Source organism: Anopheles arabiensis, chromosome X, assembly GCF_016920715.1.
Source record: "Anopheles arabiensis isolate DONGOLA chromosome X, AaraD3, whole genome shotgun sequence".
Taxonomy (NCBI): domain Eukaryota; kingdom Metazoa; phylum Arthropoda; class Insecta; order Diptera; family Culicidae; genus Anopheles; species Anopheles arabiensis.
The window spans coordinates 22172380-22189556 of record NC_053519.1 but is presented as its reverse complement, the minus strand read 5'-3'; the positions used below and the strand labels follow the sequence as shown (position 1 = coordinate 22189556).

The 17177-nt window shown below is 38.6% G+C and overlaps 1 protein-coding gene across 8 annotated transcripts in view; it reads right to left on the bottom strand.

Annotated features, from left to right (window-relative positions):
• Nucleotides 1–1877: 1877 nt before the first annotated feature.
• LOC120905878 overlaps nt 1878–17177 on the bottom strand; it is a 110305-nt gene continuing 95005 nt past the window's right edge. For 6 of the 8 annotated variants that reach the window (XM_040317157.1, XM_040317162.1, XM_040317156.1 and 3 more), the window contains 4 exons: nt 9484–9862; nt 7955–8537; nt 4456–4682; nt 1878–3438 (listed from right to left, as the gene is read on the bottom strand). In XM_040317157.1, coding sequence (XP_040173091.1) covers nt 2964–3438; nt 4456–4682; nt 7955–8537; nt 9484–9862 — 1664 coding nt within the window. In that variant the 3' untranslated portion in view covers nt 1878–2963. The remainder of the gene's footprint in view (nt 3439–4455; nt 4683–7954; nt 8538–9483; nt 9863–17177) is intronic. The other 2 variants (XM_040317160.1, XM_040317161.1) reach the window with 2 other exon arrangements.

The following is a 17177-nucleotide window of genomic DNA, read 5'->3' as shown; positions in this document are numbered from 1 at the left end:
AACACATACCGCTTGTCGGGTGCTAGACGTACTTGCACCACGTGTGAGATTTGCTCAGTGATGACCGATGGGGCAAGGCGTGTAAAGAATAACCACATTCGCATGTCAGTGTGTGGAATGATATCCAATGAATCCGAGTCAAGCGGCGATCCGGATCCTCTAAGTAGTGGTGATAGCGGATTATTAGGTGGTGGCATGATAGTGTTAGACGACGGTCCGCTCGCACTTACACTAAGTGAAGCGGCCAAGGATGGAAAATGTTGTGACGATGTAATATTGTTGACCTCTGAAGTAAACAATCCAGGATTCGATGATGCTGGTTTGCGATGAATGGGTTGTTGTGACGGCAAATCAGTGGCGACGTTCGACAGACAGACAAGAACAGATCTCGTCCTTATGCACTTTCAGGAGCTCGCGCAGGACTCTATAGTAGCGGACAGTTCTTCAGAAAGTCAGAACATTTTATGTAAAAAATGCAGTTTCACTGGAAAACATTTTTTCTTTTAATAGATTTTTAATGAAGCGACTCATACTAGTTTTGTTGCAGAAAACATGCCCCTTGTGGGTTGGCGGGTTGATAGCAGTGGCACGTTCCTTACCCCGATCTATTTACATTAGCAAAACGGTATAATTGTCACTAAAAACTATAGCGGCACCCAGGAAGAGTCAGTTGAATTTATTTGTTGGTGATCTGTTAGGTTCACCCAGGTGAGCGGTATTGAATTGGATATTGGATTGGCATTGTATAAATTATGCATTCCAGTATGCATTCCGTTCACTTGTGACCGATCTTTCTGATAAAAACAAAATACATACGGGAGGCCACGACAGTGTGTGTCTTATCATAATGCCAAATTTCTCAACACTTATAAAATCTTGTCAAATGCATAAAAGAGAAAATGAATTTTGATTTTCCTAACAATAATTTTGATTGTATTTTATTGTGGTGACACATGGCGAAATGTGTGAACTGTGTCTAGTGCGCGCTAGGCTTAACACCACTCACAGATTACGGACTGTCACCTGTTGGTGTCAGTGTATCCTGCGGGCTCTTATTTCCTTCTTTCATCAGCGCTCGCCAAGATAGGACGTCGAGCGGGTCTCCATCCTCCGTATCTGCGTTTTATTTTATGTATACGTGTTACCGTTCATGATACGTTTTAGTAATAAAGTTTATGTATTTTTATCTATAGTTTTCAACGACTACAACATATTTCGACTAAGCATAAAGTAACATTTACATGAACTTACAGGTAAAACAAATTGAGGGACATATTTTAGATCAAATGACCGTCAACTGTAACAAAAATTATATGAAAATAAAACAGCAACAGTTTGTTGATCTTTTTTTTTTATTTTAGTCCGTCATGAATAAACTTTATTTTTTATTTATATTATCACTTTTCCTAAGATAAGAAAACAGTTGAAAAGCTCAAGTTTTACCAAATTTGTCAGATTTATGATGCTCTTGGCTAAATGATGCTACTATTTGTTTTCATATGATATCAGGTAAACCAGATATATTTTTAACAGATCATATATTTGATATTTTATGAACATAAAGGTCTAAAGCTGAAATAAAACCATGCTACATCTTTTTATCCTTTTTTTTAAGGTTAAAGAGACTATCTGAGTCAAGTTAATACAGTTTTATTAATTCTGAAATGTATATTTTGTTTTCAATACCTTTCAACAAAAAGGAACCAAACGGAGAATGCAAGAAAGCAATTTAGAAATGGTATGTTTAGGGATTTCATATGATATAAATGTGAAAAAATTATTGTGATGGGTATTAAAAGTAACGTATCAATAATAATGTGATAAATAGGTAATGATTGTAACATGTATATTAAGAAGATTAACCAAACCAACCGTAGTTAATTATAATAAAGTAACAATAATTATGATGACATTTATAGTAACAAGTACATCATTGATGATAATATTGCAAACGAAATCTTAGGTTATTAGTTTTCTTTTTTGATATTCCTCTGTTTTTTCCTTCTTTTCTTAATTTCTACATCAGTTCATCGAAGTCTTTTTCCATTTCTATTAAACTATTTGTTCTATCTTACAACTATTACATATAAACAGTACAGTGGCGAGTTTAGGGTGTCTAGGTCCAAACGGTTAATAGAATATTAAAAACGAGGAAGGGAGGGAGGTGCGTTGATAAGTGCGACTTATTACTGTAGTGAATAAGTAAATGCATTAGCTTAGGACTGATTTGCGACTGTATGAATAGTAGTTTGTAAGTGCAATAGTTTTATTATTATTATTATTATTATTATTATTATTATTATTATTATTATTATTATTATTATTGTTGTTGTTGTTGTTGTTGTTGTTTATCAATTATTCGTAGTAAAGGTGAGTCACAACTACTATTTTTTCAACTGGAATTCAACTACAGAACCTTCAGAGACTATATGGAAAACATATGCTGGACTTAATATCTTCGGGGCACAAAAAGGCGGGATAACCCTTGGCATTCTCTTAGTCCGCTTACTGTTAAACCCGCCACGTACAATGCTTTCTATGAAAACCTTCTTACATGCATAAGTTGTAGAGAATCGTGTAACAAATTTGAACAGGGTTTCCCACAATTTATTGATTGGCGCCCGTAATTGTTTGGGATTGTCTCACGATTTATTAACCATTTCCCATAGATGTTTGGTTCATACCCCCAATTGAACATCAACACCCATTGAACATCAATACAATTGAACCAAACAATTAAGAGGAATGTACAAAAATCGTAACAGAGAACACATCGTTAAGAGAAAACAGACAAAAAATATATGGGAAGCAACCAAACAAATTCGGGAAGCAACTAAAAACCTTAGGAAACCCTATAAGATGACTATAGGCAAAATGGACGCCTGGTAAAATTTCGTTTTTGTTCTCTACCTTCTTTTTAGTCTCCAGTTTCGTTTATTACAGGTTTATTCATAAAACAGCACTTAGCCAATGAGAGAGAGTCGACTATTAGTTTTCCGGAGATGAGCTCGCCACGGGATAATCTGCTCACTGTCATCGTTGTCCTCATTACCACACACAGAATCACACTGTGTGGGTGATGTTACATCAGGTAGGTGATATCCGTGAGCAGTTCCGCCTTCGAGCTTTGCATTGCTAATATTTTCTATAGAACAACGCCTGCCGTTGCCGGGTATTTGGTGACTTACAGTGCCTCCCGAAACACCGTGCATTATTTTACCAGTGCTAACGCTTCCTTGTCCAAAATATCCAGATCCTGAAGAATTGGAAGCTTGGAATTGATATTGGTTCTCCTTATTATAGCGCAGCAGACCCATTTCTGATTCTGAGCCGTATGAACTAATATTGTCGATCGACATGGCCCTTTGAGTGATCCGGGTGCGCCATGAATCTGATCGGCGCGGCAACTCCTCTACTTTTGGCGTATATATTGATGACCTGACAAAGACAATAATTAAATTTTCCGGTTATTCAAATTCAGATCAAATGTATTCATCAAAATGAGGAGGAAACACTTATGACACATTCCTTACGCAGAACGATAATAGTATGGGTCGAACGATACAACAAACGGTGAGAAGGTTCCGTTGGAGTCAATTAAGGCTTTTTTAAATATTTTGTTCTATTTCCATCATATTTCACAGCTGGTCGAAGCGGACGGCTAACGGAATATATAGATTTTAACTGAATCAAACTGATGATTCTCTGGACCAAATATTTCCATGTTTTTGTTGCAAACATTGTAAATACGAGTAACGAGAGTGTTGGTAGTATCTACAATTGTTACAACTAATACCGGGATTCGCCAAGTAATGTACATTTATCCGAGTTCAATACATGTTCATTTTTGTTAACATTGACGATTTTAAAAACAGTGACGATTGCCAAAACAAAGACAAACAATGGTAAAAAACGAGTAATGCTATAATTGACAGTCTATTTGTATCGCAAACATGCTTGACAACCATTTGTTTAATGACGACTTAGAATCAATCGTTAAAAAAAGGACATGTACTTTATATATTCGCGATGCATATGTCGAGCAATTTTAAACTATTTTGGTTAACTTTGAACGACTGTTGATTTTGAAACATTTCTTTTGGGATATCAGCTAATTTTTTTTTATAAATTCAGATAGTTTACTTTTTTTTATAAAATGCAAGATCATCGTTATTAGGCAGATTCATCAACACAACTTGTTGAAGATGTTAATATAATCATCAAAAATCCTAGAACAGGCCTGTAAATATACGCTTTGTTTCCACTTTTACAGATAGAACAGTTTTGAAACAAGACAACTGAACTGAAGAACACTGGCTTAGATGACTGACTGAAGAGTAACGAGCATGATACTTCCGTATCGATCTTGTTCACACACTAGCTAAGGTAGATTGAACGGTTTGTGCAAGGGACGTGTCATAAGTTCAGTTCCCCGCAATAGGCTTTTTGTCTTACTTCAATTTATTTTCTGCTTCTTCCTTGCGTGCAATGAGGTCTCTTTTCCATTTCGGAATCGCTGACAATCGACGATCCTCAGCCTCTCGCGCCAACCGTTCTTCAAACTCTCTTTTAGCCTTTTCTGCCGCTTTTTTTGCTAACATCTGACGCTTCCAATCGGGAATTACATTTCCAGCATTATCGCGCTCAGGTACCTGAAAAATCTTATCAGCTGTATGATAAGGCTATCGAGAATAAAGACCAAAAACACAAAATGGATGGATAGCGTGACGTGTGATCGTGTGATGGCGTGTAATTGTGCGTGATAGTTAGAGAAAAAGAGTTAAGCAAGATAAAATATAGTTTCTATGAGATCAATACATTACAATGATACTACTTTGATAAAGTTGGTCAAAACTGCTCGAACCGTTTGGCAAACTTTTTTTCATAAATCCTTGAGCTTTCCAAAATCTCGAGTCCTAGCGTATTTACATACAGCTAGTGTTAACTTAAGACAGGTTTACAGGGTTTCATTTAAAATTTTGTTCATAATTATTCACCATGCGCAAGATGTATTGCAACTGTTATTTTTAGTTGATTTTTTATACCAATTCTTTTTCAGTTCTTCCACATGTTAAAAAAAACTAAACTGGACTAGCACTAAACTAGTTATGCAGTTCTTTGTGTTGTTTTAAAATAATGTAGAAAAAATTAAAATCTATTGTTATGTTATAGATGCTATAATTTTAACCGCTGAAACTATCACCAAAAAATGACTTGCTCTCCCAAGGAGCTTTCTTGCGAGGGCGCTTGCGGAGCTGTTATGATTGCGAGGCCTCCTGGGAGCTCGCAGACGGGTCGAGTTTGTTTTACAGGATCTGGCAAGAAGTTGCAGCAATATGATGTTGACATTGGAAAGTTATTGCGAAACCCCTGTATTTGAATGAAGTTGGTGGCGAATTTCACCATCGAGAAGATTTGGGATTTCGTGAATTTTTTTACACGCAAGTGTCCCACAAAACAAATCGACCAGTCTGCAATCGTATCCGCATCCCTCGCAATCGCGACAGTTTCACAGCCAAACTACACGTACCTGCCATATCCATCGGCCGATTGTGGGGGATTTGGGGCACGCGTAGAGGAATTTGGGGCACGTGTGCCATTGGGGCAAGAGTGCCACCAATCTTTTTTTCGTCATAAAAAGTGTAGTTAAATGACCAATTGTGTAAACCGATGGTTGCGTTCCAATGACAAGGTATACTGTGCCGAATTTCATATCGATTTCTCGATGTTTACCATTGTTTTAAACTTTTTTTGTATTGAGTTTTATAATTGAGCAACAAATTACAGTTTACAACTTTTGGGGCAAAAGAGCTACCTCTATTAGGGGCAATTGCAATTTCCTAATTTTATAAGGCGCGAGCTGTCAAAAATGCAAACATTGTTGTGGCGTGCAGCGGTATTGTGCGCTTTTATGAACGGATCCCACCCCCGAAAAACAGACAAGCAACTTCCATATTGCGGCACAGTTTGTGATCAAAAGCGGTTCATTGGTGACTTGAGACATGTATGAATTAGTGATGGGCGGGTCGACCCGAACCTATCGGGTCGAAGCCATCCGTAAGCGACCCGGAGTCGTTCGAGTCGACCCGAAAGGTACAAGTAGGTTCAGTGGGTGCAACGACTCCGGTAGGTGCGAGAAAGCATAACCGACTCCGACCCATTGGTGCAACGAGTTCGGGTCGGGTCGGGTCACGGTAGGTTCAGTTTGACCCGAGGGTGCAGCAAGTTCGGGTCGACCCGATAGATCAGTAGGTGCGAGAAAGCATAATCGACTCCGACCCGTTGGTGCGGCGAGTTCACCCTCAAACTGAACCTAGCGTGACCCGACCCGACCCGAACTCGCTGCACCAACGGGTCGGAGTCGCTTATGCTTTCTCGCACCTACTAATCATTCTGGTCGACCCGAGCTCATTGCTCCCGCGGGTCGGATTTAATTCCGACTCCGACCTAGCGTACCCGCTGTACCCACGGGTCGGAATCGATTCCGACTGGCTTGCACCCGACTCCGGGTCGGGTCGTGAAATGAATCGTATGACCCAACACTAGTATGAATATATACACTACAGCCACCCCATACACTTTTTTTTTTTCTTTGACTCAACAACCGATGTCGGTCAAGGCCTGCCTGTACCCACTTGTGGGCTTGGCTTTCAGTGACTAATTGATTCCCCCCCATAGCAGGATAGTCAGTCCTACGTATGGCGGTGCGGTCTATTTGGGGATTGAACCCATGACGGGCATGTTGTTAAGTCGTACGAGTTGACGACTGTATTACGAGACCGGCTCAACCCCATACACTACGGACGTAAAAATCTCCAATTATCAAACAAATATGTTTACTTTAACCAGGTGGCCGTATGCCCCATAACGGTGGCAATCTTGCCCCATTGAGCTAACAAAACATCTTTTTCGACCCTTTTTAACACGCTTCAAAAATAGTTTTGCTTTCACTTATTTCTAACGAAATTCATTTATAAGCGAGGAAACAGGTTTAAAATGGATATGTGATTTAAATCAGCTTTAGATAAACAAGTTTTAAATAGTTATTACTTTAAATGCTCAACATGGCACAAGATGGCCCCAATTTCCGCTACCTCTTGACTGCGGCTCTAAGTTTTATAACATCGTTCTTAGCTCCTGCGCCCTTGCTTGAAAGAACTATTACAGCGCAAATTATAACTTGAAACTTTTTGAAAAACCCCCGAAAATATAGCAAGTGATCGTTATGACGCAAAACATAAATGAAAATAAATATTATTCATAGAACATTATGATTTACAATAAAACAAATCAAAAGATTTCGAGTAGGAGATACTACTAGAAACTCTTCAATACTATTTAATACAACATTCAATACGTGCATAATGTTATGAAGTGGACAATACAGAAGTGCACAATACATGTAATAATAAATAATCTGGTCCAGTGATTTTCAACCTTTTTGTTGCTTTTTATCCTATGTAGTGTGTATCAAGTATTCCTCAATCATAAGTCGATGTACTCGTAGGAGCGATTCATTCCCTTCTTAATCCTTTAATTAATTATGCGAATACTGAAAGATTACCAAAAGCGAGATAGATGCCTTATATATACATACATATAACATAAAGATATAAATTTATATTTTCATTTCATATATATATATATATATATATATATATATATATATATATATATATATATATATATATATATATATATATATATATATATATATATATATATATATAGATATTTAATATATATTTATATATATATATACATATATATTATATATATATATATATATATATATATATATATATATATATAAACAACAATAAACACCAATTTAGAAGACAACCGATGAACCCTATTACGAAAAACCTTAACCTTCTACTTAGTCCAATTAAAATTAAATGTTTAAATGACATAAAACATTGGATTTATTAGTTTTATTCTGCAAATTGCTTACCTGATCGACGTAGTTCTGAGCGGTGAACTGACGTGTTACTTCTGAGTAAACTTCAGTCGCTTGGCGATCTTCGAGTTTAGCTCGCTCCACTTTCATCTTCTTCACTCCAGCAATGTCCTTCGATAACTTTAACTCAGCTATTAGGTCGGTCTTCTGAGAAAGGAATTGTTCGGTGGTGCTTGATAAACACTGCATGCTTATACTGCGTGTTGGAGCTGAGTAAGTTTTGGCGAGCATCTTGTCAGTCCGTCGTAGCTGAACGCTGTTTAAGTCTTGAATAGAAATGGCCGAGAGCGGCTGGTGTAGTTTGCGAATATTTGTGTCTTGGGGTGGTGGAGGAGGCGGTGGATGCACTCCGCTGCGTTGTGCCTTCTCGCTGGATGCTGGTTCGCCTAATCGGGTCCCGCCTGCTGTATTGTTATGCGGCAGAGTGGAGTTTAGGGTTGCCGTGCCAGCGATTGTAGCGTTATTGAGGTTGAGAAGAGGGGGCGCTGGTGGTGGCGGGGGCGGTTTCGGCGGCTCCGATCCCGCCTGCACAATGAGGGCAGTGTTCAATGGCATATATTCCTCAGTATCAGATGATCTGGGAATATTTTACACATAAGTAGTTAGTTTGCAAGTACAATTAATGTTTATATGTCTGATTATTAACAGGTACATACTATTACTTTCATTACTTATGTTTCTATCACTTCAATTAATCTGAGCTTGAACTATTGTATTATGATTTACTGTTGAGAAGATTTTTTTTTATCTTTTTACCATTTTCTTATTGTATTGTATTTGTTATTGTATAACATTCATTTATATGATTTCAGGTAAGAACAGATGTATTATTTATATATATATATATATATATATATATATATATATATATATATATATATATATATATATATATATATATATATATATATATATATATGTATATATATATATATATATATATATATATATATATATATATATATATATATATATATATTCCTAATTATGTCTTATCATCCTTAAGTATTAGCAAAACTTTCAACAACATCATTTGTTTTAACTAACTATGAACTACCATCGACCATCCTTTGATCAATCCACGTGGCGAATGGATACGTGAAAGTATGATGCTTTCTCACTTTTTCCAACAATTAAACCTATAGATTGAGAAAGCATGTCGATTTTGTTAGAAGCGCTGTACGTGTTGAATGAGGCAATCAAAAAAGAGCACAACGAAGTGAGAAATAGAGATTGAATTTTTTCAGAAACAATGGAATTACGGGAAACAAGAGAAACATGAAAATCAACCGTATTGAACCACACGTTACAGACTGATAATATAATGAGCACTTTGCCAGTAGAATTATGTGCCAATTCAATTATCACTGTACCAAAGTCTATCACATAAGTCCCTTGATGATTTTGATTTTGCAACAAACACATTTTTTTTTTAACTTTTTTCAACTTTTTAGAAAAACACATTATCACCATTCACACTTAATACTGGAAAAATTCGAATATTTTGACTACGAACAACTTACCTTTGCGAGCCTGCATTTGATTTTTTGTCACTGATGCTTTTTAAATATTCTGATGGTTTGATCAGATGGTTCGAGCCGTCACTTGTACCATTTGGAAAACTGGGTGGCACAAATGGTAGGACCAACTGCTTATTCACCAAGTTTGGTCCCTGATGCTGAAGGTTGTTTGGTGTTACTGGCTGGACGTTAACAAGCCGCGGTTGATGGTGATGTTGCTGATGGCAGAGCTGGACGTCGACTGACGCTACTGGTGCGGCGCGGGATGCCTTGGAGCCGTATGGTGAGCTATTTTCAGGTGCACATTGACTATGTAGGTTGTATCCACCACCATTACCTTCACCACTGCCGTTGGCTTGAATTAGTTTGGCTTTCTTATTCGCTGCTCGCGGTAGGTTTTTACCACAGTTGCCACGTCACGGTCCAGCACACGTTGCAATCGAGGATGGATTGAGTGGTAGGGGATGTGGAATTGAAAGAAGATCAAGTAAAAATTATGAAAAAGAGGAAAGAAAAACTTAACCAATGTTTCACCAAACATTTTCTTCCGTTTCTATTCATTTTAGTCACTACTCGAGCATTTTCCCTTAGGGGCTATCCATCTAAAGCCGTTTTATGAGACTTTTTCTTCTTTTGCCTTTTTTATCCGACACTTTTAGAGGAAGAAAACTGTTATTTTCTTTTTCAGTGTTACTTTTTGTGTTACTTTGGAAGGAAAAAGTTGCTTCTCTGGCTTACTCATACCAATGTTCGTTTATCCAATAAATTTTAAATTTGTGATAACGAAAACTACCACGGTTCACATTCTTTAAGGTGTTTGCGAACCACACAACATTAAAACAACCTCAATTAAATAGCACGCGCCTTTATTTTATATGCTGTCTTATTTAGTTTGGTAGCATTGAAAAAATCAGTTTGTAAAATAAAATGTTTCCTGTGAGCTTCAATACGTTGCCATGAGCAATCGGGAGAGAATATAAAAAGAGGGGTTTTTGTATCGATTAGCTACACGAATTTGTAATACAGGGTTTCTAGTCATATAAAGGAATAGTTCAATTACTTAAAGTAATGCTGCAAATCGGTAGCGGAATGTTTCAAGCATACTGTAGAAATTTTCAAGTATATAGGGGAGTGTTGCAACTGACTAGGGCAATTCTACTGAGTTCTTCTAAATATTCTACGGCTGGAAATAGACGAACCGAGATCGTCGCGGTACCGCGAAATTCGCGCCTTGTTTATAACAGTTGTATAACAGTAGAGCCAACCCAACTTCGGTATTGCTGAGATTTTCGCGGTAGCGCGAACCGATTATTTTTACTTTTTCTGGCAGATTTGTGTGAAAACTCGTGTCGAGAAACGAGTTTTGTATTTTATTTTGCATACACTATGTGAAATAAATAATTTAATTCGCAAATTGATAGAAAAATATTTCTTCTTGGCACATTCAATCGTCACCAGACCTCGGATGGTTGGTTCCATACACGAACCGCGATTATCTCGCCTATCTGTCAGATTTTATAACATAATTGACAGCTCAAGTCATACGCGATTTTCGCGGTACCGCGATGATCTCGGTTCGTCTATTTCCAGCCTATCGTTCCGCAATCGTGCGTTTGACTCACGTCGATTTATCAAAGTGTTTCGCACCTTGAGTTCTATTGGAAAACCCTGTAAGTCAAATTTTATGTGTTTGTATACATTTTTACACTGCTGAAAACTTTATTGAAAAAACATTTAAATTTGTGATAACGAAAACTACCACAGTTCACAATCTTTAAGGTGTTTGCGAACCACACAACATTGAAACAACCTCAATTAAATAGCACGCGCCTTTATTTTATGTACTGTCTTATTTAGTTTGGTAGCATTGAAAAAAAATCAGTTTGTAAAATAAAATGTTTCCTGTGAGCTTCAATACGTTGCCATGAGCAATCAGGAGAGAATATAAAAAGAGGGGTTTTTGTATCGATTAGCTACACGAATTTGTAATACAGGGTTTCTAGTCATATAAAGGAATAGTTCAATCACTTAAAGTAATGCTGCTAAACATTATCCCCATGCAGGGATGTACCAAATCGGGTATTTTAAATTTCGGGAAAAAATCCGCAGGTATAACCGTATTTTCCCGGGAAGATTGGGTTTATTATATAGGCCCTATGGTAGATTGCATAGTTTTAACGTCATCCGCAAAAGAAATTCGAGCAGTTTGCGAGCTCATCTGAGACATTGCAGTCCATACAACTTTAGATACCCACCCAATTGACATTTTCGAACACGAATTATTGAGGAATTGAGCTATTTTCCTTAAACTGGCGCCTTAAATTTCCCTTGAACTGCAGCAGTTTAAGGGACTTTTAGAGCAAACCCTTTAACATCTAATGTGATGTGGCTTTTTCGTTGCTTTTGTTTCTGTACTTTGGACAATAAGGTTTCCAATCCTAATCACTGGTCATGTAGCCATTTTGTTTCAAAACACTCCGAAATTTCAAGAAATAACGCCTCACAAAATGAAATTTTCGAGTTCTAAAATCGGGGTTTTGAGCTAATTCCCTTAAACTGGCACCTTAAACTTCTCTTACGCAAGTGACATTTGCTCGAAATTGTTTTTCCATATCTGCTCGATTAATACTCGATACGCCTGAAATTGTCAATTTGTGTGTGATCAAGTGTGTTGTAAGCGCTAAGATTTGGTGTGTTCGTAAATTAGACTTTCTTCTATCGATGGAGGATGCCGTCGAGCTCAAGCCCTGTGACAAGCACAAATTAATTAGCAATAACCCCTTTGTCAGAAAGTCATAGACATACTTTTCAAAAATGTACATCTGCGTTATTCTCATTCAGTAAGTTATTTGTATTTTTGGATGATTGTTAAATGCATATGTTAATGGCAATATGTTATCTGACACAGCATACCACACAATTCAAACATTCACTGTTTTCATCTTTCTTTGTTCATATAGTTTTAGAAGGTGCTTTACATTGAATTTCAAATGATATCAGTTACTCTGTACTCAGTAGGCTGGAAATAGACGAACCGAGATCATCGCGGTACCGCAAAATTGGGTATGACTTGAGCTGTCAATTATGTTATAAAATCTGACAGATAGGCGAGGTAATCGCGGTTCGTGTATGGAACCAACCATCCGAGGTCTGGTGACGATTGAATGTGCCAAGAAGAAATATTTTTCTATCAATTTGCGAATCAAATTATTTATTTCACATAGTGTATGCAAAATAAAATACAAAACTCGTTTCTCGACACGAGTTTTCACACAAATCCGCCAGAAAAAGTAAAAATAATCGGTTCGCGCTATCGCGAAAATCTCAGCAATACCGAAGTTGGGTATCTCTGCGAAACAGCAGGCGCAATTGGAGGCGCGGAAGATTTGACAGCTCTACTGTTATACAACTGTTATAAACAAGGCGCAAATTTCGCGGTACCGCGACGATCTCGATTCGTCTATTTCCAGCCATACGTGATACCGGGATCTGCAGTTTTCTATAGCAAGACTGCGGCACACTTTCCCGTGCACACTATCGCACCCCAGGACATATAACTTGACAGCCTTCTGTTGGCAGCGTTGTAGCAATACCTCCCTGGTACGGGGTTGGATCCGAAGCCTCTAGAAGATTATCATAGGCTCTCCACCCCCTACCCTTACTCAATACGTCCACGTCGTAAAGAACGGTAACATGTCTCTCAAATATCCAAGCTTGGGTATACGGGGAAACCCAACCCCTAGAGCGGATGGGTTGCATGGCTAAATTGAGAGGAGAGTAGATGATAGATCTCTATGACTCTACCTGGGAGCGTCTGTTCTCCATGTTAGGAGCGGTTTCCCCGAAGCGTATGCCTCTTCCCGAAAGGCTTCGCTGGCTTCTCCCGTCTTGGCTCGCTGCAGGACTCTAAAAAGCAAAGGAGCGTATGCCCTGCGACGAGACTTGAGGTTAGGGGAAAGGCCTTGCAAGCCACCTTCGTACAAATGATTCAGACCCTCCCAAGGAAAAAGAACTTGAGATTGGAGGCTCGGGACATTTTCTTTTATTTTTATAGAGATTGAAATTTCAGCCTATCAGCTGTTTGCACTGTTTAGCAGGTTTTGAGCAGCTATCAAAGTGGGTATAATATACAGGTGAACTTATCCCAAGGTGTATCTTCATCCGTCCTGTCAAAAAGTGGCGTTCGAATTTGGTTATACAAACATGCTATGAGACCACCTGGTGTACAAACACTTTGATTCAAGATTCCTCCACCTGATCTCTTTAATTCACCTTGGGATCAATGAAAACACCATCTTGGTTTGCCATATTTTCGAGCAGGTACTCGAATCTAATTCTAGCTTTGAGGGTGAAATAATCTATTTTGAAAATCGCAGGCTAGTTTTGTGTTTTGTCTATAAAAGATTACTAGAATCGTCAAGGGCTCCAATGAAAAAAACAATCATGATCGAAACATACGTGCTAACAGTTTAAGTGAAGGAACCATTTGCCAACGTCTTCCAGATCCGACACGTGAAAAGATCAGGGTCAACCAAAATCAAATTCGAATACCGTTGCTAATACTCCTTAATGATATGTCGAAAAAGGCATTTTTTGCGGTATTGCAGCTGTAAAGATCATCGCGGCTAAGTTTGCAAACATACAAGCTACAAGGAAACAGCAGCAATGCCATGATATAAAAATCTTAAATGAGCAACAATACTCATCAACACAAATGGACTCTTGCCCCACCAAAATGGTGTGAGCACAGCGAACTCGATGGTTGGATCAGGTGAAGCAAAACTTTTTGGAGATCGGGTGCCTACATATTTGGGAGGCTGCAGCCAGGGACCAAGCATCCTGGAGAATAATTGTTAACCGGACCATGTCATGAAAACGTGCTCTATCGTGAGCAGGCCAACAAGAGAGAAAGAGACATATAAAAAGAGCGTAAACAATCAATGTCAAAATAAAATTCGAGCAGAAGGAAAGACTTTAGATAAAGTATTGCAGGCGTTTCTGCATGTGAAGCATCTTTTTGTCAATTCCAATGTCAGCATGCGACGCACGAGCCATGTCTTTCGAGCATACCAGCGGTATGCTGTCCAACGACGAACACGGAACTCGCAACCAACTATGCACGGTCAGCATAGTTGCATCATAGCGTTCAACGCACACCTGAGGGTCACCCGACTAACTGAACAAGAAGAACGGCACCATCAACGGAACGATCAGTCACGGAGGTGCGTCGGATCTCAACCAACCGATTTATTGACGCCGACGCACGCCTTATCGGACGCCTTGATTGGTAACCCGCTGCCATGCTCGCCTAATGTTCCGCCCTGTGTTCCGGACCTCCACCGACCATTCTGCTGACGACGATACGCACCTCATCGCGCAACCCGAACCAGAACCTGCCTTACCCCATCGACCGAGCCACAAACAATTATTATATAATAAAAGGGCTATCGTTGGTTCGATCTTGACCATTACTTCATCTAAGTTTTCGAGTGTACGTCCTTTTTCCGCGCAATGCTCGCCAAGAAAATTTTAAGCCCGCTATACATGTTATCGAACAACAGACCACCAGAAAAATCTCAAGCTAAATTTTAACAATTCCAACAGTTTTTTACTGCTATGCTCAGTTGTACCGTTTGCAGTTACTATAGAAGCCACTCGAACAATGCCTGCAGATTCTGCTCTACCCGTGCAGATAACGGAAAGGCAACAAAGGACTCGTAAGCTATCAGCCAGATTTGATCCATATTGAATGAGTTAGGGGAGAGATGTTGCATATTAGCATTTATAATAGGGTTTCCATGAGATAATTAAAGATTCCATTCTGAATTAAAGTGTAAAGCAGTAATGTGTTTATAAAAATCAAGATCAACGTACAGGGTTTCGAATCATATAATGGACTACTTGATCCACTCGGTGGAATGTTTCAAATGGTTAGGGGATGTATGCAACGTTGCTATGGAGGTTTGCAAGCATATAAGGGAATATGTCAAATGCTTAGGAGAAGTGTGCAAAACAGATATGGAGTTTTGCATCCAGCTATGGAGCGCTCGGATGTAGCGCTGTAGAAATTAATCCTAGAATTTTTTAAAAAGCACCGCGTGATGATTTAAATGTTTGGGGTGATTAAATACATGTTTTTGGTATTGTCAAGCAACATAATAATTTATTTTTAAATTGAATTTGCTATTTAAACAATAATCTTTGTAAAATTCTCTACTCTACTATTTTTTCTTTGCGGCAACATTTTTCCTCATATTTAAACACGCATATTCAAGTAATGTTCATCATAGTCCTCCTGCCTAGTGATCAAATTACCCCCCCTTCTTTAATCACCCCTGTTAAATTTAGAACCAACTAAGAACCAGCCTGAAATTCCATAAAATAGTAAAGCCTATCTCAAACGATTTCTTTTAAAACTTTGACAATACCCTCAAGAATCATCATGTTTAAATACGTGTGAAAGTGTTGATGATGTAAAGAAATAGTAGAATAGGATGTTGAATCGGATAGGACGTAGAGAAAGTTTAGTCCGAATAAATATTATTACGGATTAACCATTATTTCCTTCTGATGATCTTAAAACAAGTGTTTAATCACCCCAAACATTTAAATCATCACGCGGTGCTTTTTAAAAAATTCTAGGATTAATTTCTACAGCGCTACATCCGAGCGCTCCATAGCTGGATGCAAAACTCCATATCTGTTTTGCACACTTCTCCTAAGCGTTTGACATATTCCCCTATATACTTGCAAACCTCCATAGCAACGTTGCATACATCCCCTAACCATTTGAAACATTCCACCGAGTGGATCAAGTAGTCCATTATATGATTCGAAACCCTGTACGTTGATCTTGATTTTTATAAACACATTACTGCTTTACACTTTAATTCAGAATGGAATCTTTAATTATCTCATGGAAACCCTATTATAAATGCTAATATGCAACATCTCTCCCCTAACTCATTCAATATGGATCAAATCTGGCTGATAGCTTACGAGTCCTTTGTTGCCTTTCCGTTATCTGCACGGGTAGAGCAGAATCTGCAGGCATTGTTCGAGTGGCTTCTATAGTAACTGCAAACGGTACAACTGAGCATAGCAGTAAAAAACTGTTGGAATTGTTAAAATTTAGCTTGAGATTTTTCTGGTGGTCTGTTGTTCGATAACATGTATAGCGGGCTTAAAATTTTCTTGGCGAGCATTGCGCGGAAAAAGGACGTACACTCGAAAACTTAGATGAAGTAATGGTCAAGATCGAACCAACGATAGCCCTTTTATTATATAATAATTGTTTGTGGCTCGGTCGATGGGGTAAGGCAGGTTCTGGTTCGGGTTGCGCGATGAGGTGCGTATCGTCGTCAGCAGAATGGTCGGTGGAGGTCCGGAACACAGGGCGGAACATTAGGCGAGCATGGCAGCGGGTTACCAATCAAGGCGTCCGATAAGGCGTGCGTCGGCGTCAATAAATCGGTTGGTTGAGATCCGACGCACCTCCGTGACTGATCGTTCCGTTGATGGTGCCGTTCTTCTTGTTCAGTTAGTCGGGTGACCCTCAGGTGTGCGTTGAACGCTATGATGCAACTATGTCAATGTCAAAATAAAATTCGAGCAGAAGGAAAGACTTTAGATAAAGTATTGCAGGCGTTTCTGCATGTGAAGCATCTTTTTGTCAATTCCAATGTCAGCATGCGACG